Below are 27,884 nucleotides of genomic sequence, written 5' to 3'. Positions count from 1 at the left end.
AACTACATCAGCAATTTTCTTACAAACATTTTAACCCGGCATATCCACTACTCCGATCACAAAACATAATTGGATGGGCTGAATATCCGAGTTTAATTTGACTATTTAGAAGTATCGCTTTGTTTCCATTCAAACGGAGCGCATGTGCGGCGTGTCGTGAAGCGGGCGGTGAATCATCTTGACTATTGACTGGAGAAGTGAAACTCTTTGTCCGGACTAAAGTTTGTGTTTGCATAAAGAGAGCAGTCAGAGGACAGAGTGACAGGTTTGTCCCAGCAGGACCCACAAAATCAGGGTCAGACACTTCCCACAGTGAGTCCGGGGACCTGCGAGCGTGTTTCCGTCGTGTTATTAGTGCTAGCAGGTGAGTGAAGATGAGCCCGAGCCGCGTGCTCCTGTGCGCGCTCCTCCTGCTCTGCGTTGAGGGCTCTCTGGGGGACACTCCGGCCAACTGCTCCTACGAGGACCTGCTGGGGACCTGGGTCTTCAAGGTGTCCAAGGTGGGACACGACCAGACCATCAACTGCTCCTCTGAAGGTACGGAGACCACCGATCACACCGTGGGACTGAGCACAAGGAGGGAGATCAGAGCTGGAAGTCATGTGACATTCATAGGTCTAATTATAGAGATTTCACTTTAATAATGAGCTTTGGTAAAACACATCTTTTTGAGAAATACAGGTGCATCTTAAAAAAACTTTAAAAAATGTATTATGTTTTGACAGTTAATATCTGCATTCACAACAAATAACCAAAAATAATTATAACTGTTACAAGTATTTGTTTGAATTTAACTTATCTACTTATCTGATTACCAATTAAAAAAGATCTGACATTCATTTCACTAATTCTCGTAAGTTAGAAGAATAAGAATGGTTTAAATGCATTAGAAGTTCTTATACTTTAAGAAGCTGACTATAATTTCCATGACGTAACAGCTAAAACTATGAGAGGGAAAATTAATAAATCAGCTTATATGTTCAACATAAAATGTACGCTTCTTTTTGGAAAGATGGAGATTTCTTGATCTTAGTATTTGACCTGTAGGTGCTGACTTTATGGGACTGACACGAAAAAACATTTGAGAATCATATGACCTGCTTACAATCATATGACCTGTTAACAATCATTTATAATATAAGGTAGTTTTTATTCAACACCAAAAGACTACAGCAAAGTCTCATATAAACCACACCATCAATACAGCTGGATATATAAAGAAAGATTACTGGAAAGTTTTGTGTTATTATTCTAGACTTATACCATTTTTTTAAAAATTCTAATAACTATGGATTGCAGTCAAATAAACAGGAAAAGTATTTACGATACCACATATGCTCTTTTATGTACCTTGAATTTAAAATATTTGCTTTTTTGGATGCACCTGTAAGTTACTTTATTTGGACTACTGGTTGAGGCTTTTGGAAATCATGTGATCCGTGTGACATTCACTTGGCTTCAAATTAAAAATGAATTTAGATTTAAACCCGCTGTTTGCGTCCCTCCTCTCACAGCCGCAGGCGAGAGCACCGTGACCGTGACCCTGGAGAAACTGTCTGTGGCTACGGATGAGCTGGGAAACACCGGCTTCTTCACCCTCATCTACAACCAGGGCTTCGAAGTGGTCATCAACGGCTACAAGTGGTTTGCTTTCTTTAAGGTAAAATAGTGTTCTGCTGCAGCTTTGTGATTAATTTGCACTTTAAGCACCAACAGCTTTGCTGCATGTTTCCAAGTATCTGTTCTGTGTTATTCACAATCGGGGAAATGATATTGCTGATGTGACGTTTTCTGTACCCCTCGAAACCTCTGTGGTTTCTTACTTTTGTCTATTTTTCTGTTATTTGATGGAGCATATCCTACCAGAGAGCTGCTATCAGACACGGCCGAACACTTGCCCTCAATGAAAAAGACAACTAAAAAAAGATGATATTTCTAAACTCTCTGTGACACAAAATGTTTGACTATGGCTTCTCCCAGTTTCCTGTCCCTTTATCTAGTGCGATCATATATGAAACGGGCGAACGTTTAACGTGGCGGATGCAAAGTTAAGCTTGTGGTCATATGATATGTATCACTGCTCACATGATGAAGTTACAGGAAGTGTCTGAGTCGGGCTCTCCTCTTCCTCTCCTGTCATAGTTTAACCACGACTGGTTTAACTTCCTCATTGCATGCGTCACGTCGAAAATAGCCGAACAATATAACAAAACTCATTCAAGATCAAACTTGTTGATTCTTTTCTCTTTTTGAGACGTGTCTACCTGGGAAGTAGAGCCGTACACACACATATACAAATATATAATCATTCATGAAATCTCTCATGACTCTTGCAGTCTGAACATCCACTCGCAGACAAGATTTACCTGATTTGTAACATGAGCTTCTTATCTTGCAGTTTCCATCAAAAATACAGATTCTGAAAATTAAAGTTATCTTGAAAAAGGGACTGAGACATTCATCATGCTTTTTTTTTTTTTTTTAAGACATTTCTATGGCCATAAATAGAAAATGAACCCAGAGGGGTTAAAATGAGCTGTAATAAAGTGCCTCAGTGTCTTCCACCTTCTGATGTGTTATATGAAATAAAGTAATGGCACCTCTTTTTTATTCACATTTTAAATATGACTTAGGCATTAACTTACATTTTTCAAGCTTTTTATGTTTTCCTCTTTCTCTTATTACCTTATTACTCGCAATGCTCCATTTCCTATTTTAAAATTATAACACGAGATCAGATGGTTTCCCTACTATTTCTAACTTAAACCATATTCATCACGATGAAAATTGTAGAAATGATTGTATTGAGCTGTAATCCGTCTCCTCTGGCTTTCAGTACACTCAGGATGGCAGTCAGGTGACCAGCTACTGTGACCAGACCCTGCCGGGGTGGGTCCACGACGTCCTCGGCCGCAACTGGGCCTGTTTTGTGGGGAAGAGGGTGGACCCGGTGCCCCCCCGCGCAAACTATAAACCTCTCCTGAGCAGCAGGTACGTTGCTTTGACATTATAGTTCCTTTTCCAGAATGTCAGCCTTGAAAAACTGAAATTAGTAAATACGAATCATCTGTGGCACTCGAGGAAAACCGCTCAATCTGTTTTCACTCATATGATTATAGCTTTTCTGAGCTTCAATAAACCTCTGAAAAATGTAAGTAAGACGAGTCTGCACCGAAGAAGTCTGATATCAAAACACTGCCATGGCTTTTAACAGGCAAGCCAACTACTGAGTGTCTGGTAACATGAAGCGACTTACTGCAAACACGAGCCTCATTTTTTCTTTACGCTCAGTTAAATTTAGTGTCAAGATACAGATTTCCAGTTTAATCCAACGGTCAGAATAGTTGTAAAGGCTATTTTAATCCTTTTCTTTCTTAATTAACTTTTGCTTTTACATTGAATCATTATAAAGAGATACACAAAGTTAAATTTGTTTTTGTTGAAAACTAAATGTAAATTTAAAAGTAAAGATGATTTAAAAATGGTATGGTATGACAGATGCAATGCTAAACTTACAGCTTTAAATTTCACTCAAAGTAAAAGAAACACGTTTTATAGTGATATTCTTTGGGAAGTCCTACGTCTATCAAAATATGGTGCTTAATTGGGTTTATACTGGCGGAGTGTGATTCACAAGAGTTGACAGCTCTACTATTTTATATTTCATATTTTTTTATATTTTTTAGTTTATAAAATGTATTGATGCGTATTGTGAGGTCTGCTGGTAAATACTTTACTCACCCTGCAGTAAAAATAATTTACTTTGACCTCAGACGGCGTTAGATTCCCCCTCATTTCCCCCAGCAATATCCTGATAAACCTGATAAAACGGTTCAGTTTGTATTTACTGAAACTGCTTTTATTTCTCTCAATTCTTACAACCTAAATCCAGGAACACCAATAATATAAACTTCTTTTTGACATCGTTGGAAGATTCAAATGTGTTTTTTATGTCTCTGTATCTCCTCTTGGTTCTGTTTAAACTGACCTCTGGAAATAACAATGGTTCCTGAGGAACAGGGATTTTCCACCTGACTTGCACACAGTAGGGACTTTCACAGTCGTATTCTGTCAGTCGTGGGAGTGACACCAGTGAAACAGTCTAATTCAGGGAGAGGTAAAATGTCCCCACACCTTCAAACTGCAAACCAGATCACGCTGTGCAGCTCACACTTCTCAACTGGCAACTTTATATTCAGTACTATTTATCTGTGGGTCACACTTTATTCTACTCTAACATTAGAAACCCTGAACATGTGATACTGACGGCCTCTTCCTTCAAAATTTGATGAATTATGCAGACTTTCACGATGGTGATAGTCATTGATTTGCTTTTTCTTTTCTTCCTTCTTTTACCCGGAGTGACGTTTAAACCGCACCAGCCAAATGGCACTGAAACTTCAAGAATGAGGAAGTTGTTTTTTTGAGAAATCACAGTAAAGTTATTTATGGCTGAAGCTGCAGGGCAGCACCATTCAGAGTGACTGAAACCTTTCATATTGTGTCCGTATTTGTCTTTAGTAATAGTGTGCAGATGTTGTAAAAATACAGCAAGAAAATGATGTGACATCCTGAAGCAGCACTTTCACCGTACATAAAGTTTATCACAGGAAATGAGAAGGTTTCAGGAAAACTCACCTCCACATCTCAGATTATTTGAATTCATTTTAATTACTCGTCTACCTCTGAAATGATAGATCTATAAATCAGTTACTTGCTTGATATTAAACCTGTTTTTAACCCAGTGTTAAATATCCTCACCCTCCAGGCTGCTCAATAAGCCATATAAACACAACCTGGACTTCATTGATTCCATCAACGCCGTGCAGAAGTCCTGGAAGGCCGTGGCGTATGAGGAGCATGAGCTGTTCACCCTGCGGGAGCTGCACTACAGAGCAGGAGGGCCTGCTTCACACATCCCAAGGTGAAGGCTTGTCACACATATTTTATATAACGGAGCAAGTGTTTGAGGAAAATTTCACATATTGAAGTATTGTTCACTTCAGGAAGACATGAAGAATTACTGATATACACATTATATGCATTCATTCCAATTTAAAGAAAAGTGACTTACATGCGTTAAACTGTAGTTAAAATGCTTCATGTTTGTTAATTTAGTGGCTCAAAGGGAGTCTGATTTGTTTTAATTTTCATTCCTGTCAGGCGTCTTCGCCCTGCGTCTGTGAAAGCTGACGTTGCCAAGATGGCAGCGGCTCTGCCGGAGCACTGGGACTGGAGGAAGGTTGACGGCGTTAACTTTGTTAGCCCTGTGAGAAACCAAGGTGACTTTTCATTTTCCTCTTAAAACCTTAAGTGTTTTTTTTTAACACTGTTTAGAGATGCCTTATTTTATGTTGTTAATTCAATCCCACGGTTCTGGTGAATGCAGACTATGCCAAAAATGTCTGTCGCTTCGATAAATCCATTGAGAAATTTTGAGTGAATTGGGTGCGGACACATCTGACCAGCTGCCAGCAAGCCAGGCACTCCACAGCAGCTCCACAGCTACTCTGCTCCCCTCTTGGCAGGTGAAGGGCTGCTCTCAGCTCTCCTCCTGTGTTTCTGCTCAGCCTAGTGTGGCAGTGCAGAGATTACGCGTGCTGAGCACTCGGTGTCTGAGAGGGCCTCTGTAGGCTGAGATTTAAGGATCTGGAGAGGCCCGAAGTGTTTCAGTAGGAGCCCTTTAAGCCACTGTGGATGGTTATGGAGCTTATTTTTGCTTCAGGCGAATTTCTTTTGTTGTTCCCCTTTCACTCCACACAAACTGATGGGCTCCAGGATAAATTGTTTCCCAGCTGGAGGTTCGAGGTGTCGCCAAACATCAGTGCTGTCATTACTTTCTGCAATGTTTCAACCACTCACCGGTTTTCCTTTCCCAGTTTTGAGAAGAAAATCACATTTGTTGGCCCACTGTTAGTTATAAATGGTTCTGAAACTGTCTCCTTTTTCCAACCTTCAACCTTCCATAGTAACTGCTAAATTAAATTATGTTCTAATCAGATTGAACAAGTCATTGATAATTCAATATTTTGGGCATACTCAGTTGAGATTTTCAAAGTAGCAAGGTGAATTATTTGTACTCAGCTATGAGTAAAATTGGACATTTTAAAGTACAATTACTCAGAAACGCAACTTAATTCCAGCAATAGAGGAATTTGTAATTCATAACTTCCACCCCTGGTACATACAATTTGTGGTTGAGTTTACTGCCTCACAGTTTCTCATCTCGTCTTTGAAATATATCTCATAATTAGATAATTGTCGCATTTGTTATCTTGCCTGTGATTTTATTTGCATTTTATTTGGCGCTGAGGCACAACTGCAGCTGCATCGTTGGACCGACGCCTTGCATTCCGCCTGATGTTTCGTTAAATGTTAATAGTGTTGCTTAAATCTTCTCTCCAAACGAATGGATATTAAACCTAATTAGTCTGAAGAAATAAAGCGTCTTGGGCCCAAATAAAGCATGTTCACAGGGTTGCACTGACCTGAATCATTAGTACAAATAAAGCACCCTAAAAGGGCCTGCAGCCTCAGTCTGCTGGACTAATTTATTTCTGCAGAGCATTTCATTAAAAACCTGAGGTCTCACACTTTGTAGAGGAACCAGTGGCTTTAATCAGTGCATCTGTCTCTGTCCTTTGCTCCGGCATTATGCATAGCTTTGAGGCAGAAACATTTAGTGCTGAGTGGTTCACTATAGTTTTAAATCAATGTGCTTCTAAAGTGTAGCCACTTCCCGAATTTGGCTGTTTTTGAATTGTTTCAGCAGGTTGTCCAAGACAGCGTTTGTTGTACAGAATATTAGAAACATGTGTAAATACGTCTGGACCGTGCAACCCCACAGCTGGCCGTCAGAAACAAGTCCTATAGAAACAAACCAAAGTAACTTTGACAGTCAGTGAAAACATGAGAGTAACCCCGATGTGGAAGGTTACTCAGCTTCACCTTGAAATCTCTTGTCTAGTGGCGTAAAACTGATCAGAATGGTGAAAATTTCACAATTCTTTGTTAAAACGTTACTATGGTTCTACAACAGAATGCATTATTCTCTAAGAAGGTCACTAAATATGGCCTATTAGACTAGACTATTTTACAACTTTCAAATATCTCCTTCAATGTACTCTTGTTAGTTCAACAGAAATCAAAAGTAAATGATAAATATGACCATTTGCCTGATTTATCGAGGTGCACTCAGTTGTTGAAGCGACTCTGTCTCTTTCAGGATCGTGTGGCAGCTGCTACTCCTTCGCCACCATGGGAATGCTGGAAGCTCGGGTTCGAATCCTGACCAACAACAGCCAAGCGCCCATCTTCAGCCCTCAGCAGGTGGTCTCCTGCTCCGAGTACGCTCAAGGTAAACGCTCACGACAGTAAATCACTCTGCAAAATACTGGTGAAAAGAAAAGGACTGCCATGTCTGTTTCCTGTACTTTGAACAACCATTTCCTGTCGTGATGCTTATTTTCAGGTTGTGATGGGGGGTTCCCGTACTTGATTGGGAAGTATGTGCAGGATTTCGGCATCGTGGAGGAGTCCTGCTTCCCGTACATTGGAAAGGACTCTCCGTGCGGCGTTCCCAAAAACTGCGTCCGCACCTACACGGCAGAGTACGGCTACGTCGGTGGATTCTATGGCGGCTGCAGTGAAGCGGCCATGATGTTGGAGCTGGTGAAGAACGGGCCCATGGCGGTGGCCTTTGAGGTACTGCGGCTGCACTTTATGAGGTTTTGGCTCCATAAAGATGAAAACTCAGCAGAAACTGAGACATGAGTCAAAGGTTTTGGTGATTTTAGTTCTTTTTCTCTTAAGAGAAAAAAGATGTGTGCTGTAAAAGGTGTAAAACACTTCCAGAAGTTAACGTAATTTGTCTTGTGAGAAATGGCCCAGAGTCACAGATAGCATTTCAGTCTTCCTCCTCTCTGGTCACGGTTGCTTCACTGTACAGTTATCAGGTTTTACAGGTTCTGCTTCTGAGCTATAAAACACTTGAGGAGCCCCTCTTTTTAGGATTGGGCTATTTATTCCCTCTGTTCAAAAGCTTTTAATATACACTTCTGTGCCTCCAGAGTGTGGTTTCACACAAAAGCCAGTTCTTGTGCTTGTGTTGAGGCAGCAGTTTCTCAACCAGTTTATTTTCTTCCAAGCTCAGTGTTTCTCTGATGTATTTTGATCTGTTTACAGTTCTATGAAGCTTTTTTTTTTTTTTTTTTTAAGACACCTGACAGTGTATTTCTGAACTTTTTAGAGGATGTTGAATTACTAGAGGCTGTTGGTTTAATATTATATTCTGCAGTGCATCTTCCCCTGTTCTCTAAAAATCTCTCCTAAAGTTTTGAAATGCTCACAGAAACGACCCCACAGTGAACACCACGAAGTGGGAGAAATAAAGCGCGTGACCCTTCCGTCCACAGGTGTACCCTGACTTCATGACCTATAAGGAGGGAATCTACCACCACACCGGCCTCACGGACGTCTTCAACCCCTTCGAGCTGACCAACCACGCCGTGCTGCTGGTGGGCTACGGCCGCTGCCACATGACCGGGCAGAAGTACTGGATCGTCAAGAACAGCTGGGGCGAGGGCTGGGGCGAGGGCGGCTTCTTCCGCATCCGCCGGGGCAGCGACGAGTGCTCCATCGAGAGCATCGCGTTGGCAGCCACCCCCATCCCCAAGCTGTAGAAATCAGCGTCAGTGGTTTTATGTAGCAAGAATGTTTTTAACGTCTGAGAGCCAGTGAGACTAAAACTTCAAGCTGAACTCTGTAAGTTTTTCACAAGGAGCGAGTCAGACTTGTTCTTCTCTACCGTAGCAAGTGGAGCCAGAAGTGCTCACAAAACTTCACATCACGATAAAAACTTCCAGATTTCAGCTTCTTGGCCAGAAATATTGTTTGAAAGGGAAATCGATGGATTCTTTCACAATGGGGATCTTATTTTTATTTTTTTAAGCCATATCTTGCACTGTCTTATTTCACTTTTAGATCACCACAATTGACAAGGGAATCACCCGTCCTCTCACCACTTTGATAGTTACTGCAGTAAAACTCCAGACTTCAAGTCAGCTTTTTAACGTATTTCTCATATTCTTTTGTTTACAGGCCTCAAAATGGATTTTAATTAAAGGGAACTGTCATCCTCTTTGGATGCCATGAGTGTTATTGAGATGGATTTACTCCGTCAGGTATTTCTGTTTTAGATTCTCGCCTCAGTGGTTTTGGCCAGCATTGATTAACCGTCCATGAATGATTGAGTTCAAGCTGCAACTGCCAAATTAAAGTGGAATTTAAATGGATTGACACATACCGTCTGAGACGGGAAGAGTTACTGTTCATGCGTTCAGGTGCAGGGCTTTGATGTGTTAGTCTCAGGGAAGCACAGCAGAAAATCAGTTTCATTTGTGTCCTTGCATCACAATCGCAATGCTGTAACTGTCCTGTCTCTGTCGGCTTGTTTGTGAGCAGCGCTCGCTGAGGGGCTTTTGAAAAGGATGTCTGGAAAAGCCAATAAAGGGATGCTATTGATTGCAGTGCCTTTTATTCTGCCTCTGCTTGTGATTTTTTTATTTTATTTAGAGGAATGAAAGCATTTCAATTTAATGTTTTTTCATTTGTAAAATGGGACTTGATTTCAAATCCGTCTCCCCGGGATCTTAAGTGTTGTGGTTTAGACGGGAGTTCCCCGCAGAGCAAACACTTTCTTTACAGAACAAAACACTGAGGGAAGAGGTTTGAGTCAGACACTGTGATAGTAACAGTGTGTACAAGATATCGGCTTTTAACCTTTTGAAATCAAAAGCATCTTCATGGCTACGAATGTTGAGGGGTCACTTGTTGAACATTTCCTGAGTGATTTTCTTTGGTTGTGGCTCCTGATTGCAGAAAGCAGCCCTGCAGGCGCCATGTTGGCCATTATTCATGTTACTGTGTGACAACATGAGATAAGACACCAATCAAATTTCGTTTGTAGCTGTAGATACTATTTCTACATTTGGAAAAGAATAAAACACAGTAGATGTATGTCAATACAGTAGATGTCTGTACTTCGGTTTAAAAGCTGCCTTTGAATGAGCAGGAGTCTAGGCTGTATCTCTGTCAGGTCACGTGATGTACTTTTGCACCAATATGGTTCTTTCATTTTGCGCAAAAACTTCATGCTCTGATGCTGGACTCCCGCTGAGGAAAAACCAAATCGAAACGGGTAAATGATATTAACGGAACCGCGCCTTATATTACTGTCTATAACAGGAATGGCGTAATGCTGGAAAAAGTAAGAACATTACTTGTTACTAAAAATAGTATCGCCATTAGTCACGCCGTTTATTTTGTAACTCCCATCACTGGTCCTGATGATTCAGCTCAATTAAGTGAGCAGCTACGAGCTTCCCGAGGATTTGGCAACAAGGTATCGAATTTTAAGTGACGTCATCATCTAATTTGACCTAGATATGCAAATGAGCAGCTATAGTAGATGATGTCATTTGGAACTTTCCTGATTGAGGAGTTTGCAACAATGTTTCAGTTTTAAAACAACTTCTTTTTCAACAAAGCACACTAAAGTGCATCATAGTTATTTAACAACTAAGCATTTATTTGAAATATTATCATTATTTCACATTATGCACTTTAATTTAAATTACTGTGGTATTGTATAAGACAACTCAACATTCAATTCAGTTCAAGAGCAGCACAGTCATTTCTAGGAACTTTTACAGACCCAACAGTTCCACGAGTGAGCATAAGCGACTTGGAAGTGGAAGAAGAAAAAAAAATCCATTTTAAAAAGAAGAAATCTCTGTGGCTGGAGATGGTCTGGTTTGTCAGTTTTACTCTTCACAACCAGCTTTAGAAATTATATCCATCATATAAAGATAAACATGCTTTTCTTTTTCTTTGAATTTTTTTTTTATCAACAGTAGCTACTTGTAATTGAATACACACTTTCGTGACATCTATTTGGGACACAATGACAAAATTGTTATGATGAAATGACCATATTCTTAAAACTAAGTAGTTTAGTAAAATATTGCTAATTTCCTTACACACACTTATCTAAAAGATAATTAATTCATAAAAACAGTGTTGTTTTGTTTGTAAATCCTCCCCATTTTGAAGGACTTCTCCCTGTGTGAGTCACAGGGCCCATGCGTCTCTGCCCCACTTCCCAGTGCGGACCTGGGCGGATCTTACCTCCCCTCTTCCTCTTCCTCCTCCTCCTCCTGCTCCTCGGTCCCTGCTCTCCTCCTCAGTTCACTCTGCGCTCCGTCGTGCCCCCGTCCATCCCCCTGGTCCTCCCCAGTCCGGTGGATTCATGCTCAGCTCTCGCCCTCCTCGGTCGCCATGCAGAACAACCACCACAAGGAGCATCTCTATAAGATCCTCGTCATAGGTGACCTCGGAGTTGGGAAGACCAGCATCATCAAGCGGTATGTCCACCACAACTTCAGCCCCAACTACAGAGCCACCATCGGGGTGGACTTCGCGCTCAAAGTCCTCAACTGGGACCAGGAGACGGTGCGCCTCCAGCTGTGGGACATCGCAGGTACGCAGCAACTTTTACGCACGACTCGCGTCGAATAGTTGAAATGTGGTGAGGTGAAACCGAGGCAGCGACTCACAGAAAGTTAAAGGTACACACAGATGGTTGTCTCTCTGTAAATCACTCTGATTCAATTGACAGTTTAGGCTTGTACGGGATATTTTAGTAACTATGCGCCACAGTTGTCAGACGCCAGATAAATATTCGTTAATGACTTAAATGGGCATGAAATATCAGTTGCAATGTATTTGCTGTGCTTTTTCCTGTGAAATAATGATTAATAATAAAACAACTTATCTTTAAAAGGGTTCTACTGATTTATCATAAATCATGTTTGTTGTTTGGTGAAGTTGCTGCTATAAAACAAGTCTCCTTTTCTTTGTGCCCACTATTGTTAGTTAGAGACAAGGGTTTCCAAATAGACTAATTAATGAAATATTCATCAGAGGCTGGCTCCTCTAATGGAACCTGTAATCTTTTCCCATTGTGTAAGTAACATTTCCACCCAGAGCCCAAGGCCCAATCCAGTCCTTTCAAACTGTGTAATGTAAATCATATATAAGGTGAGACACACAATGTCCAGAGAGTGACCAGAAGACCACTGTATCACAGACATTTTTGCAAATAGATCATGTTTGATATTTTTATGGAGGTCATGTGCACCAGCTGACCAGCTGGAATTACTCCACTAAAATCACTTGGCTATGCAATTCTCCTGTCACATGTTTCAAAGTTGGGTATGAATTCATGCATCATTTCGACACAAAATGAGCCTGGAAGTCCCATGACCTTAAAGAAGATACGTCATGATGCCACATGATTAAACAGAAAGCTGCTGTGTTGCGTCACTTGGTTGTTTTGAATCCTACAAATGAAATATTCCATCTTGGGTTTGGCATAAGGATGATCTGATCTCCTTTACAGAGTTTTACTGCTCTGACCTGGCGAGATAGAGACTGAACGTTTACTCTGTGATTGGTGATGCTACCCTGCAGTCTTGCTGCATGCAAAAGTCTGTGAATCCTCTTTTCCTCTCTTCATTCCTCACAGTGAGCTTTCCTCTTTAATCCAATATTTGGGTTTTTGATGGAACGCACGTGTGACGTGCCGTACACTGTAACAGCTCTGTGACGTACGCTGGGTGTTACTGTCTCGCATTTAACACAAAGGCAAGGCTCTGTTTTGTGCCCGACCGTGACGCTGAGAAGTTCAGTTTGACTTTGGTCGTCTGCCGTGAGCACGGGTGTGGGGTATAATACGGGCTCTTGACTGGGATGCCAACAGGTGGGATGACAGACCTCATGGCTACAGCGCTCTCATGTCACATGAGTGTCGGCTGAGGTTTAGAAGAATCCTCTGACCTGCTGCTCTCCCCTCCTGTTCGCCCTCTCCAGTGAGCACAAGCAGTCATGTGTCTTGAGCCCATGTGAGTGAGATTTGAGGCCCAAGCTCTTTGCATACAGAAAGCTTTTATTATGAGACGAGCGTCTCCCTCAGAGAAAACTGCAGTCGGTCCTGCACCGTTCTCTTTGAAAGAGGTGAGGAAGCCTAAATTGTTATAATTTAGGATGATCACTGTCCATTAAGTCTATAAAAGACATCATGTGGACTCCCAATTTAGTTCATATCATGAGTTTTTAAGCCTATGTGGACTAAACATTCTGTTTTCTGGGTTTTTGTTGTGATTTCTAAAAAATTCAACACTATCGTGTTTTTTTTTTTTGGCTTTTGTGATGAATGGGAGCTTTTCTCAGGCCACTGACACAATAAATCACTTCATGTTTTCTGTGCATTTCCCAAGATAAACACTTATTCTGTCCTGGTCTGAAACTTTCCTGTGGCCTTGGCTGACAGGGGTGACTGGAGGAGTAGTTTCACAGTGCAGGGGCAGATCCAGAGATGATCCAAGTCTTTATTTCTTCAGTTAGTGTTTGTAATTTTCTTCATCTTATCTTGCTTTTGTTATTTTTTTACATAACTTAATCACTTCTCTTTCTAAAGAGAAATGTATAACATTTAATTAATGATTCATTGATGCTGCATAGCTTTTGTTGTGAGTTCTTACATAGTATAACATTTATCTCAGACTTTTTTTTCTCAATGAAAAACATACAGAAATATCCTCAAAGTGTAACGACATGAGTCCATCGCTCCAGTCATTCAAATTGCTTTTAGGTTTGTGGTTTTCTTGATTTTCTTACAAATTAGGATGGCTAATCAGATTACTCTGCTTCTCTGAATAAGACCTATACAGTAAGCAGTATAGAAGACGGATGGGTGGATAATCAGATTACAAGGTGACACAATACTACGGCGGTGGCTCATACACCAGAGCCAAGGGCTCATTTTAAAGTTTCTATATTATTCCACCTTTTGGAGTTACAGTATATCCAGTGTGTTTAGATTTGGAGGTGTTGTCATCTGAACAGCTTCAGTTACATTCAGTTGTTGCATTTTGATTTCTTAAACATACAGTTATTTGTATTTTTGGGTTGCGGTGGGTTGACTTCATTAGGGGTTGACCTGTTATTGACCTGTTATTAGTAGTACTCAGTTTGGCTTGGCCTTGCCAGCTTATTTGGTCTTTAGAGTTCCGAGAGAAACATTTGCGTTGTAATACAATTCAAACAGAAACCTCTATGTCTGAGTAAGGTGATTTTCAGTGTGCGATTTCAAAAAGCATCAGCCGCTTTGCTTTCCCGTTTACTGCCCTTATCCTCTCAGCTGTGCTTCGATACAGGTGAGAAACACTCCCGTAGGCAAGAAATGAACAAGAACTTTTCATTTCTTTATTATTTTCCAAGTGGTTGCACTCACACCATTTCTTTTTATTTTTTTTTGGCTACCACACCAATTAGCTCAAACACTTTTTGTTTGTCCGCCTGCAGTGCGAAGCCAAAGCTGATTGTACTCTCCAGTTGAGGATGCTGTGACGGTGTTCTTGCACATATTACAGATGGGAAAATCTGTGTGCAGACAGCATTCCATTAGAGCTTAACAAATTAATTCCACCCTCAGGAATTTTTACAGTCTCACAGGAACATGTACTTATGCACACACACACACACCTTTATCCGTGCTGGCATCTTATCCGTGTCTTGCCGCCCTAATGGTAAAAGCACGTAGTGAAATGCAGTGTGTCTGGGAAGGAGGTAAAGTATGCGGTGAACGCACGCTGACAGGCTCATGTGAGGCAGTGTGAGAAAATGAGAGGAACCCATGACTCATTCTTAAATCTGTGTGGGGCACCTTTCACCTCCAGCTTCCTGTGTGCCAGGTCAGTGCTCATGGCTGTGTAGAAGGAAGCAAATCACAGGATGACTGTTTCATTGTAAGTGAATTAAAGCAAACGTGAAAGGTTTGCCTTCGCGTTGCACCAAACAGTAATCACTGTCAATGTGTGTGTGTGCGCTTGTGTGCCTTTGTTCGTGTGTGTCCTACAGGTCAGGAGCGGTTCGGCAACATGACCCGAGTGTATTACCGTGAAGCCATGGGCGCCTTCATTGTGTTTGATGTGACACGGCCCGCCTCCTTCGAGGCTGTCACAAAGTGGAAAGAGGACTTGGATTCCAAACTGACACTTGCCAACGGGAAACATGTGGCCACTGTGCTCCTGGCGAACAAATGTGACCAGGGTCGGGATGTACTGACCAATAATGGAATAAAGATGGAGCAGTTCTGCCAGGAAAATGGCTTCGTGGGATGGTACGAGACCTCCGCTAAGGTAAAACACACACACGCGCGCGCGCATGCACAAAGCAGTGAAATAACAAGGAAGTAGAGCACAGGTTCAAGCACCTGTGTTCTTGAGACACAGCTGACTCCTTGACTCCTTCAGACCCCAGAGCCTGATTTTCCCGTGGAGCTGCCGCCCTGCTGTGATGAAAAGTCTCACTGAGTTCATCATTTCAGTCTGGATGAACCTGCAGTCACAGAGTTACACTGTTTCTCCAAAGCCTCACACCACATCCAGCTGTACCTGCTTCAGGTGAAAACAGGAAGTCCTGAAATGTTGAGGAAATCAGTCTCCTGATGTCTGATTACTGCAACGTTCATCAAATGGCTTGACATTATTTTGATCTAAAAATAGTTTTTCTCACAGCTTTCTGTTTACTTGTTGTCTTTCAAAGTGTTTCAGTGTTTGACATGCTATATTTCATAACAGACACATTGACAAACACGCAATCTATTTAAATATCAAACTGTAAGGGATCCTGTGGTAAAAGTGCAACATAATTCCAGGATGAACTCAGGCAGACAGAACTGTTTGACGGTGGTGAGTGGCTTGTGACTGAGGGTTGAGCGGCGCGCTGACACTCCACTCGAGCTCTGATTATGGCAGCCAGGAATCTCACAGCAGGACGGTGAGGGGAAAAATAGACTGAGACACACGCACGCACGTACAAACACACACGGACACACACACATAGGCACACACCATTGGCAGTTTGACATACAGTAAAGTAAAATTGCAATTAAACTTGACTCAAACCTGAATCCATAGCTACAGTGATGTGCTCAAAAGTGGCATTTTCCTTGTGTTTTCGTTCATTCCTGGATTTTTAGTCCAGCTAAGGTGGACAATATTCTATGACTGAGAATCTTTTAGAGTCAGAACAGTTAGTAACATGGAGAGATTGGGAACCTCCTCCTGTTGCTGGCATGGCCGCTGGACATGACGGGGATGGGAACACTCAGAGAGGGAGGGAGAGAGGTCATATGAAAAGATATATGGAGCCACTTTTTATTATTCTCTCCATTAAATATTGTTTTGATAAAATTAGAAATAGCTTCACCCTAAACTTACTGTTTTGGGAAACAGACAAAGTGACAGAGGTGAATTGAAGCAGTGGTTAATTAAACCAAAACCAGTGACAAAAAAACTAAAAGTGACTCAAATAAATGATTGAGGAGGATGAAACCATGAGGCCATGAATTCCCGGTGTTACGGAGAATGTGTCATGTGACACATATATATGGAAAACTGACATTGAACCAGTCTCTACTGCAGGACTTTGCTTTAGTTTCCATTTCAGCAGCAACATGCGGCCATTAATAGCATCCTTGCAAATATAACTCTTAAGTATGAACGGCCATCAACATGTCTTCAACATGCAGCTTTATGGCTGAAATGTCAAGAATTCTTGCAGGAATGCATACAGTCTCCTTTCAGGTGTGTATAGAATCAATGCTACATAAGCTGGTGTTTTCCAAACCCAGTGTTTGAATAGACTGCAAGGAGAATCTTTGCAAACTTTTACCTCAAACATCTCTTTACATGCACTGCATGCACGCACACGCAGGGAAAAGTGAAGCTGACCGAGATGGAGGTGTTTTTGTTGTTGGCTTTTTATTTATTTATTTTTTTTATGCTTTGTCTAGAAAGAATCTGTAGTAGCTCCAACAATAAATCAGATAGAGGGTGGCACACACAATCAGCCTGTGATGCGCTGCACCTTTTACTATCCTTCTGAGCTCAGTTAGACGTGATTAATATTCAGTAAATCTGCCGCTGCGACTGTGGCAAGCCTCACATTTGAAATGGGAGTGTGTCGGTGCGAACATCCCTCTCATTAATAATCGTTGCTCGTTCTCTCCTCATGTGAACCTCACTGAATCACCTCTGGCCATTTTTCTCCTTTATTCAGTGCGGGCTTCCATTCCAAACTGCTGGAAATACTTTGGATGAGACTGTAAGAATGGATGTTTTGACATTTGCATTTAATTTTTATGGACGGAGAAGGTAAAAGAAGGTTAATACTCATACGTTTGTAACTGTATGCGGCGCTTATTGTGTTAAATCTAGATGGCGCGTACAGTGTTGCCTCTGTCTAACTTAGACATGATTGAAATGAAAAAAATTACAATTATAGAAACATCAGCTTCATGAAAAACTATGTTTCAGCAAAAGAATAAAGCAGAAAAAGATTGGTTTTGGGAACCCACACACACACACACACAATGTAGAGATGTCTTGTCAGAAAGCAATAAATAGAAATAGAAATGTCAACATCATCTCTTACAGAGAGTGTGTGTGGCACAGTGCACAGAAGGATTTATCTGAAAGCTGCTCCAGTATCTGAGGCAGGGTTTTACCTGAAGAATGATCAGCAATGGGAGAATTTCTGCCAATAAAAGATAAAGTGATGTCCCATGTGAGGTTAAATTGCGCTATTGAGTTTGTCAGTGAATATTTTATCGTCTCCGATTGAATAAAAATTATCTGATTGCTCATAAACATTGACATTTGGAGGAATTTTTCCAATTTCCAACATCATATTCTTTTGTGTGCAAGTATAGCTGGAGAAACAGTCTTAACAAAACATTTTATCTACCATATGTTAATGTGTTCTCTTTAAAAGAAATGGATAAATAGATGATTATATAAACTGGCAGATAGTTTTTTCAATGCAGAAAGTTTGTCCTCAGCCAACTTTAACTACAGTAAGATATAGACGATGAGGGGAAATGGTAGAGATTGACCCTCACAACACCAGACGTGATGCTTGGAGTTAGGTTGTCCTACGTCACACTACTGTAGTAGTCTGTGTGAGGTGGCAAGTCAAGGAAAAAAAAAAGGACTTCCAAGAATGGACACCAAATGTCCGAGCAAAAGAGGACATTTGATCACCCCACGAGACATTTACTGCAAGGACAGAGACATTGATTCTCTCTCCAAGTCTGTGATGCCTCCTGTGGCGACTAACTATAGCGTGATCGATCAGAAATGCTCCAGTTCTGTATGTGTCCACCTTTATAAACACACAAGGAGCTGGAGCTTCATGAGACACGGATGGGGGAAAAAAAAAAATCAACACACAAATGAAACACTTGAAATCAGAAAAAAGACAATAAAAACAAGAAGAAGTAGAGTAGCGGAGGTGGAACCAAGGCAAAAGTGTCCCTGAAGACATTTAACAGACGTGGGAGGTGAGACCAGGTGATGCAGGACTGGAACTGAAGAGACTGATGTGGCAACCAATCATGTAATAATGGGCAATAAATTGCAATGACGTGAGATTTTTTTGTTGTTTTGAACCAAGAAAGTAATGCAATAAATACTTTAAATATTGGCTTGTTATTACATTATTGGTGTCGCCTTTAAATAAATAATTTTAAAATGTAATACTGTGCAGCCAGTAATGCAAAAATACATTAACAAGGTTGCATTTTCTCTGAAGTAAAGTCTTTGTCATCAGTTTTAGTGCAGTTTTCACGTTAAAAATAGATGCAGTCTTCATAGTCTATTCAGCACTCTCTCTTAATTATGGTTGTTAAAAAAGTTTTACTATTTTATTGTATTATTGGCAAATTATCGTATTTTTAGCTTTATTACATTATTGGCTTTATTATGTTCAAAATGGCCAAACTTATTACATTATTGGAAGGTTTCTTTATGGGCCATTATCACATTATTGGTTGTTCCAGATGGAAAAAGGCTAAAACCCATGCCAGGTCATTAATCTGGAGTGACAGAATTATAACTCACACCGGACTGCAGGGAGAGATGACCAGGATATTAAATATATTAAAAAAGATATGAGAAGACACAGGTTGTTCCTCACTGATGGTGGTCTGTCAGCTGCAGCACATTTTTTTATTCCATGTAAATTCTGTACCCAGTTGTGAGAGGATGAAGTCAGTGAGGAAAGCTGATAAAGAATGACAGAAGAAAATAGACAATGTCAGAAGGTAAAGGAGAGAAAACTTAACAGCACTAGACGTCAGCCTGCATATTACATGTGTGCCTCTTCTCTGTGAAGAGCTGTCGTGTAGAAAGGTTAGGTAATTTGATCTGTCATCATTTTATGATTTCATTTTTTGCTTGTGTGAAGGTGAGGCCGCCGTTTGTCAGTGTCTCAGAGCACCAGCAGCCCTGTGACTAAATGTATGCAAATGCCGACTTCTGGTTTATGTTCACGTCATGGCTGTTGCCTGCTGCTCCATTCATCTATTCAGTTCAGTTCTGGATCATTTGATTCGCTCACCTGCACTCACAGGGCATTTTCTCCTGTGTGTGGTATTTGTCTATCTATTTTTGTTCTCATAAACTGTTTATGTTCATTGATTGGTCTTTTTGTAACATGTGGTAATCCATGTATTTATTTATTTATTTTAATTCCCCATGCCACCTCCCTCTACCCTGCCTTTTTCTCTGTGTTTTCAGGAGAATATCAACATTGACGAAGCAGCCAACTGCTTGGTGAAACACATCATTGCCAGCGAGAACGACATGCTCCAGTCGGAGGTCTCCGACACCATCACCCCACAGTTAGAGAAGGACAAAGGAGGAACATGCTCCGCCTGCTTCAGGTCCCAGTAACGCTCCTCCTGCATGTCATTATACACACACACACATCAGTTCACGTCTGAGCAGCAGAAGGAGAACTTCTATTTTTATTGTCTTTTTCTTTTTTGTGTGGGAAACCGTTTTCCCGCCGGGTAGCTCAGGTGGGTGGAGGGGGCGTCGGAGCGGGGCGGGGTGGCTGACGGGAGAGGCAGCTGGCCCAAACAATTCCATGGACTGAAACAGAAACAGAAAAGAGAGGAAGAGAGATGGTTGCAGCTGGGTGCGCTTGTCAAAGGCAAGGTCACCCTCTGGGCGACTTCAAGCCTTGACACTGCCACTCCGGTTGCCATGGAGACACAGTTAATGAACACATGCTCGGAGAGGTTGCAGCAAATCACAGCTGACTGTATCGACAGTAAAGGTCTGTGGAAGTAATCACTATATATATATATATATATATATATATATATATATATATATATATATAGGAACCATGGTGTCTGTCTCTCTTTCTTCTTCTGCTTTCACCCTCAGTCTTGATTTTTTTCTGCTGACAGTTTGGAGCAATATGAAGGACTGTAAATGCCAGCTATCACACCTCCATCGCCTTCTCCTCAGTCCTGATCAGCCACGTTGCTTCTGTACACCCGGTTTATATCATCTGTGAGGCTAATAGTGGGAGCAAAATGACCTGTGTGTGCATGTGTGTGTGTGTGTAAAAATGTGTTAGTATGTACCATTAGCAGATTTTTGTTGTGTTTGCCTATGAGGACCTGTGAATGTCTGCCTCGTCCTCCACGTCAGGCAGGTCTTCAGTCAGCTAGAATTTTTCAAGCCCTCAACTGCTGCTGACTGACTCGCGCTTGTCAGGTCTGTGCTGTGTCTTCCAGGCGTGACAGAAGTGAGCCTGTGAGTAAAGAGGGCGAAGAAAAAACTGTAGCTCCTGAAAAATCTTCATCGTGGTAAAAGCAGCAAAACTCCACCTGTAGGAATGGAGCTGACTGAGAAGCTCACATGAGGGGAAGTTAAATGGAGAGACGTTTACAAGTCCTCTCAGGCATGCACAAGTCCCAATATGCTGACTTTGAACATATTTCATGTGCACAGATTGTATAATACATGCAGGAAGTCACACACAAATTGTGACACACTCATGCAAATCTATGTATGCAAATGTGTGAGAATGAACAGATAAATCTCAATATGAAGACAAATAATTATATGCAAACATAAATCAGACACACAGCTCTCCACATGAACACACAAGTCATTTCTCCACAATAATCATCAGTTTTTACGGCACTGCTCCGTGTGCTGTCTGTTCTTATGGGTTCATACACTCACTGCCTTCAGTAATGCGATGTATATCAGATTATATGGATGTAATTAAAGTGCCTTTTCTAACACTACCCATTTAATTTAATGTCTTCAACAGATATATTCTTGCTGTATGTGTTATTTATGAGTGCTCTCAAAGGTGCACATTTTTTTCTTTCATTTTTGTCACCGAGGAGGAATCCAGCTCATTTCCACTCCTGCAAAACTCTATGGTAAACATTCAATGTGTGTTGGAAAAAAAAAAAGGAAAAAAAAGAAAAAAAAGTTGTATTAAATTAAGGATGATGTCTAATATATCCTTTTTTTTATTCAGTGGTTTTATATTTAATTTCTATTCCACTGTGAAATACTTGTACTATGTGTAATTAAGGGTTAAATGCAAATGTGTATACAGCTTTGTACATATCGTACACAGCAACTAAGACGGATTATAGAGCCAAAGATGTATCCCATGTCTTTATGAATAAACCATAGATTTACTGGCTGGCTGGCTGCCATCTTTCTGTTTGTCCTTGGCTGTGATTTGTCTCGTTATGAATTTATTAGTGAAACATACATTTTTCTCAGCGTCTTTGTGATAAAAAGAAAAAATCTAATAAAGAATGAGAGAACTTCAATCAGTCGTGGAGGTTTTCAAGGGAAAATACTCAACATCTGTTATTAAACCCATTCTTGGGTAGCAATACTTTAGTTTGGCATCTCTAGAGATCAGAGGACACAGCCCTTACGTATAGTTCCGAAAGGAGTTTGAGTCAAAACCAAACAAATATTTCAGCACAGCTTCAGAGAGTAAAGATCACCTATCATCTATCCTTTTAGAAAGATGTCTCATGTCCAGTGAAATCTGACTGGTTTGACTGTGTTGACAGCTCTCTGAATGTGATGCTTTCTGCATTAGAAACACTTGTTACTGTAACCATTCAGCCTGACAGCGTGTAGAAGCTGGAGTTTGACTTGATGTTTTTATTTTTTCAGCAGATTCACAGTCAGTCATTTGAAGTGTGTAAACTGGGATATTTCCTTTGGAAAAATCTGTGTGACAATCAGTAAAACACAAGTCCTCATATGTGTGTAAACCTACACTGTCAGACTGGAGGTGTATTAAACTTTAAAATGTCTTGTTTTGTTTCAATATGAAGTATGACTGATAAAACAAAATAAAAAAGAAATTACCAAAGAAGAAAAGGTACCAGAGAAGGAAACACCAGCAGGGGGATCTTCCAGTTTCAATATGGAAAGAAATGGATGGAAATAACTAAATATGTAAATCCTCAGTCGATGTTCTTAAATCACTCATCTCTAAACTACAGTTTTATGAAAAGTAAGTAGATTTAACCTTTCTTTTACTTTTTAAACTTAATATGATTTCAAAAGTCATGTCGCACAGTGAGAAATATTAGCAAATATTTAAATGTTAATAAATAGAAAGTTCATTGAGTGATTTAAATAAGTATTTTTGATTTCTCTATGAAGTGTTTAGAAGTGCATGAGAATGGTTAAAAAGGTTTAAATGTATCTTAATTCATTTATTCGTTAAAGGGATGTTCTGTCAGCGAGTTATTTTTCTGCAGAGGTGCTGACTGCAGGTTCAGGTTGATTGGTTCAGGTGTGGCTCAAGCTCTGATTGCTGCACCTGTCTGCTGTGTGTGTGTGTGTGTGTGTGTGTGTGTGTGTGTGTGTGTGTGTGTGAGAGAGAGAGAGGGGAGCACGCTGCAGGTTGTCTAAAAGGGGTTTGAGAAACATTGAACTGAAAGTGGGTTAATCAGCGTCTGCAAATTGTGGGAAAGATAATCAAGCAGACAGTTTCAGAACCGTGGCAGAGAGTTTGAAGACTTTTGGACTGAATCAGCTGCTCAGAGCAGAGACGGAGGGTTGAGCTGCAGCCTGCTGGATTCGTCTGTACTCTTCTTCATGGGACTGTGGTCAACCGAGAAGAAAGACTCTGCCAGATAGCAGTCTGAGCCGCACAGGAAGCTCGGAGTTCCTCTGGCAACGCTGGACACCTGTTGGACCTCACGGCTCCACCTGCATCCTACATCAGCCCACCTGCCAGCGGCTGCATGAGTACTGTTCTTGCACCACACAACTCTAAAATTACAGCCTGAATCTTCGCTGCTCATTTTGGACATTGAGTGTTTTTGATCCTTTTTCTAATTTATTTAAAAGTATGGAGTAGTCGGATAAATCTTTCCCCCAGAGTTTATTATTTTTTTGGTGTACCCAGAATTGAAATTAAGTAAAACTGAGTTGTTCTAACAAAAATTAAACACAGTTGAAGCGCTCGGGCTACATTTATAAGAAGGAAAAAAAAAAAAAAAAGAAGAAGAAGGCATCCAGGAAGTGTTTAAATAATGTATAAATATCACTGCAATCAATTACTGCCCTGCCAAACATGAACCTCAAACCTTGTGTTTTCGCAGCTGGCCTATCACTAGGGTTAAAAATGGATTTTGTGCAGGTGCATTTCGTTTCGCTTCACACAAATATCTGTTCTCCGACTAAAGTGAAGAATGTCAAGGCATTTCCTGCTTCTGATTTCTTTAAGCAGAAAGGACAAATACCTGCATTTTTCTCACCGAGTGTGTTACCGTTCATTCCCTCTAATATGCTGTGAAATCCGATTTCACCAAGACAAACTTTGAATTCCACTGTAATAACTCTCGTTTGCAGGTTTTTTTTTTTTTGTTTTTTTCCTTCCTGAGTGACCTGGCTGCGACCCGCCATGTGATTGCAGCTGGGCAGCACTCAGTGCTCCCTCTTTACCTCCGGGCCACTGTTAGACTCTTGTAACTAAAAATACTCTTTGAAGGAAAGTGAAGGTCACCAAAAACTCTCCCAAGAGTTTACTGGCATTTATTGATGATGTAGCTGAAACTCAAACGTTTTCTAAAGAGGCAGGAGTAAAAAAAAAAAAAAAAAAAAAAAAAATTATCTTGGGTTTGAAACTGAGCAGCTAAGCTGTTTTCCACCAACTGATTTGTTTTCCCTCAGACAGACACTCGCTGTCTAATTATCTCCCTCCTAAGATAACATTTGTGCTTCGTTTAACACTCTGATTCTTTTCATCCTCGAGAGACAAAGACATAATCTATCGTCCCACAGAGTCTCAGTCAGATATTGGTTTAGAGGTTAGGCCGCACGCTGGAGGAAGGCGGTGTGGCTTTCTAATTTGTAATAATTGGATCTGATTTTCTGCATCGGAGTAGCAATTTCTGAGAGAAAACACAGGGAAGCCGTGGTGAGGGGGGAGATTAGACACAGACTGGAGTGATGTGAGAATCTTCCTCTGTGTCCTCCGAGTCAGAAGCCAGCCCCCTTTGCTGTACACCCACACAGACGCCATCCTCTCACTCACATAAAGTCAAACACACACACACACACACACACACACGCACACACATGATCAGAAGATTTCACAGATTTATCTCTCGCGCTCCGCTGGTCTCTAAGGCAACATGCGGCTGAGAGAAAGGATAGTTTTGTTTCCCTTTACTTTCAGGCTCAGCCTTTGTAGTTGGCCGTGATTTCCCTTCCCAAGAAAAGACGCAAGAAAAAGAAGGGAGACGGAGGAGGGGAAAAAAAGATATAGAGGAACCATAACAAGAGGCCATAATCACAAGACTTCTCGCTCACAAAGGATAAAAAGCAAATAAGCTGCACGTGATTTCAGGATGACTTCTAGCCTCTTCTGTACCCTGTTTCTTTACTCATTTGGTTCATCTAAAGGTAAATCCCTGTATTCGAAGTTGAAAGGTGTTAGTTTGTGTGTTTGACACATTATTAGACTCTGGTTTCAACTTCCATACACTCAACAGCTCTTGACAGAAGTAGATTGATTAATCAATGACAACAAGAAACAACAAAAAAGCTGAGAAAAGCTGAATATATTTGCATATATTTAGTGCTTTTCCTCTGTATATGAAGGACCACAGTCATTTAGTTCTCCTGTTATGATGTATCTATGAGGGATAAATGCCGTTCATCTCGCAGCTGTGCTACGACGGTCTGAATAATAATCCGCTATGATTGCGGCAATCAGACAGGTAAAGGCACCGTGCTCGGCTCAGACGCAGTGCTGTATGGTCGATAAACGTCGAGAGAGATGTTGGAAGTGAGGCTTGTCTGGCTTACCCTGGCTGTGAATTAAACACACGGTAAAAGAGAATCGATGACAGGAGCCGGGAGAGACTGGATGAATGAAAGTACTGGCAGCACAACACCAAGTTTGATCAATAAGTGTGTGTGTGTGTGTGTGTGTGTGTGTGTGTGTGTGTGTTGTAGTGTGTGACCTAACAGCAGAAGAAGTTTCAGTGAGTTTTAAGTGAAGCACTATGCGGAATATAAAAGGCAGACTTTGAATGATTCATCATTCACAACCTGCTTGGCCCAGAGTGAATCCACTTCTTTGCCAGATTTAGGTTTCGTTCTCTCGCTCTCTCTCACACTCTCTCTATTTCTGACACACACACTATTGATTACACTTGGGGATTTGTTTACACTTGCAGCAGATACTATCTCACACATTTGTGTAGGATGTACAAACAGTGCTCGTACTTCTTTTTTTGCCAATAATACAGATTTTTCATGTCTCTGGAGTTGATTGAAATTTCAAGCAAGTATTTATTTTTTTATTCTTGGAGCAGTATTTCATGGCAAACTAGTGGATGTTCTTTTTGAAAATAGTATTTTGGAATAAGGAATACGTAAGCAACAGCCGCTCAGGATCTAATTTGCTGCCAACTGAGACAAAGGACGCAGTAACATATGCTGATGAGTCCTTTACTCAGTGGAAAGGTTCTTCTGATAACAAGGAACTGCCCACCTGTGGATGTTTGTCTAATTCGCTCAAAAGATGTGCTTGAAGAGCTGCAGGGGACTGATTCTGAGCCAGATAGTGTTCTCACCGTTGTGTGGTTTGTACGTCTGATCAGGAATAACCCCACTCATCCGCTGCTGGAGGGGTGCGGGTCGACTGGGCGGAGCCCCCAAAGTCGGTCCTGGATGAACTGCGAATGAGCACAGTGTAAGACTATTATTTTTACAGCTCTGTGTAGGAGCGACGTTAAAATTCATCAGTCAGTGTTTTACTTGGCTCAATTAAAAATGTACGAACTGTATCAAGTTGAGAGCAGATGCTCAGCTGCCTTCAGGTGCATCCAGACAGTCATCTGGGACAAGAACACAGTGATGTCCCTCTTCTATATGCATCAGCAGCTTTTGATACAGCGGCTTGAAACAAACAATATTAGCCTTACTGACCTTTTTGCGGGCTGATTAGTATGTATTTGGATAACTGCCTGGTGTGGAAAGCTGGCAACGGTACCTTCGTCACAGACTCTGTCTCTTCACCATCCTGCCACACAGATCATCAGAGGAGCCGACTGTCTTTTTTTTTGTATTTTAAGCAGACTGTCTGGATGAGGTGACAAAGTGAGTCACAGATTAGCTCTGTCAACTCAGACCAAGAACACCATATTGAGCTGCTTTGGCTTTGTCATCCAGTTCCCACTCAGGTTTTAGTGCTCCTTTTGCCTCTAATAACTAAACAAACATCAATGTCAGACAGGATGGGAGCTGCAGGGAGCTCCCAGGTACGACTGCTGGGCTGTCTCGGTGAGTATTTCAATGTGGCTCTTCTCTCAGAGAGAAATTTCTCCTTGCAGTATTTTAGAAACATTTCGGAGAATTTGTATTTTTCCAGTCACTGACTGCACTGCAGTGTGGAATATGCATCATGCACACACTCATGTGCACGAGTGAGTGCAAAACATTTATTATATCATATACAGGTTTTTCATGCAGTGATTTACATGTTGGGCGCGTGATACCTGTACAAACAATGAGGGTATCTATGAGCCACAATATCATACAATGGCATCCAACAACTCCAGTTAATCCTCATTGAGACGAGAAACTGCAGGGAAATGTGGGTTTAACACGTCGGTATAGATTTCATTAAAACCCCTTTGTATGAAGAGTCTCTTTGCTCTGAAGTTGATTGTTGCTGCAGCAGCGTGTTTATCCCCGGGATGGGCCTTTTGGCCAAGGCCACTGTGTGTTTGTGGGTGTGCATCGCTGCAAAGTGTTTGCTGGTGCTCTTTGTCTTGGCAGGGAAAAGGCTAGGTGGGAAAAAAAAAAAAAGGTTCAGCAATGCCCTTCCTCTCTCTGCCAACTGTGCCTCCTTTAGCAAATGTGTACAGAACCATCACACTGTCACCTTGTGCTGAGTGTGCTTCATCCTCCAAATTATCAAATACCTAATAAATAGAGCATTGTTTTTTTTTTTCATGCGCATGTATTTTTAAAAACAGGATAAACTGGGCGTAAAGTTGCAGTGTCTAAGTCACTGTGAATAATCTGAGGCTTCGGCAACTGTTTGCATGACACCTTGCACTGTTTGCTTGCAGAGCTATTCTCACCTTCAGCTGAATTCTTTGCTGATCTACTCCAGAAATCTGGAGCCACATGCAACAGCTGTATAGTGGATCCCGGACTTTCACAAAGTTACGTGTTCATATACGTCTTTAATTTATTTCTGATTTTGTTGGATATGGGACAGTCATTTAAAATGAGCTTTAATCTCTCGGCTGAAAGGTTACGATGTGACTCTTCACTCTAAGATCGTGTTATTTACTCACTGAGTGAAAATGCCTAGAAAAGCAAAATCGGCAAAAAGCGCCAGTTACTAAATGGGTATAAAAGCTAAAATGAAAAAAAAAG

General features: G+C 41.1%; 2 protein-coding genes across 2 annotated transcripts; both read left to right on the top strand.

Moving 5' to 3' along the window:
* Positions 1 to 9,537, top strand: ctsc (cathepsin C). Its single transcript, XM_030107841.1, has 8 exons — positions 1 to 537; positions 1,515 to 1,660; positions 2,837 to 2,991; positions 4,769 to 4,924; positions 5,164 to 5,282; positions 7,226 to 7,357; positions 7,472 to 7,704; positions 8,415 to 9,537. The coding sequence occupies exons 1-8, from the start codon at positions 375 to 377 to the stop codon at positions 8,679 to 8,681; spliced, it is 1,371 nt and encodes a 456-aa protein (XP_029963701.1). The 5' UTR covers positions 1 to 374; the 3' UTR covers positions 8,682 to 9,537.
* A 1,728-nt stretch (positions 9,538 to 11,265) lies between these two features.
* On the top strand, positions 11,266 to 21,648 carry rab38a (RAB38a, member RAS oncogene family). Its single transcript, XM_030109331.1, has 3 exons — positions 11,266 to 11,539; positions 14,980 to 15,260; positions 19,704 to 21,648. Exons 1-3 carry the CDS (start codon positions 11,338 to 11,340, stop codon positions 19,857 to 19,859), a joined length of 639 nt encoding a protein of 212 aa, XP_029965191.1. The 5' UTR covers positions 11,266 to 11,337; the 3' UTR covers positions 19,860 to 21,648.
* Positions 21,649 to 27,884: the final 6,236 nt, after the last annotated feature.

Source organism: Salarias fasciatus, chromosome 14, assembly GCF_902148845.1.
Source record: "Salarias fasciatus chromosome 14, fSalaFa1.1, whole genome shotgun sequence".
Taxonomy (NCBI): domain Eukaryota; kingdom Metazoa; phylum Chordata; class Actinopteri; order Blenniiformes; family Blenniidae; genus Salarias; species Salarias fasciatus.
The sequence above is the reverse complement of the archived record's forward strand: the minus strand, read 5'-3'. Positions and strand labels throughout refer to the sequence as shown.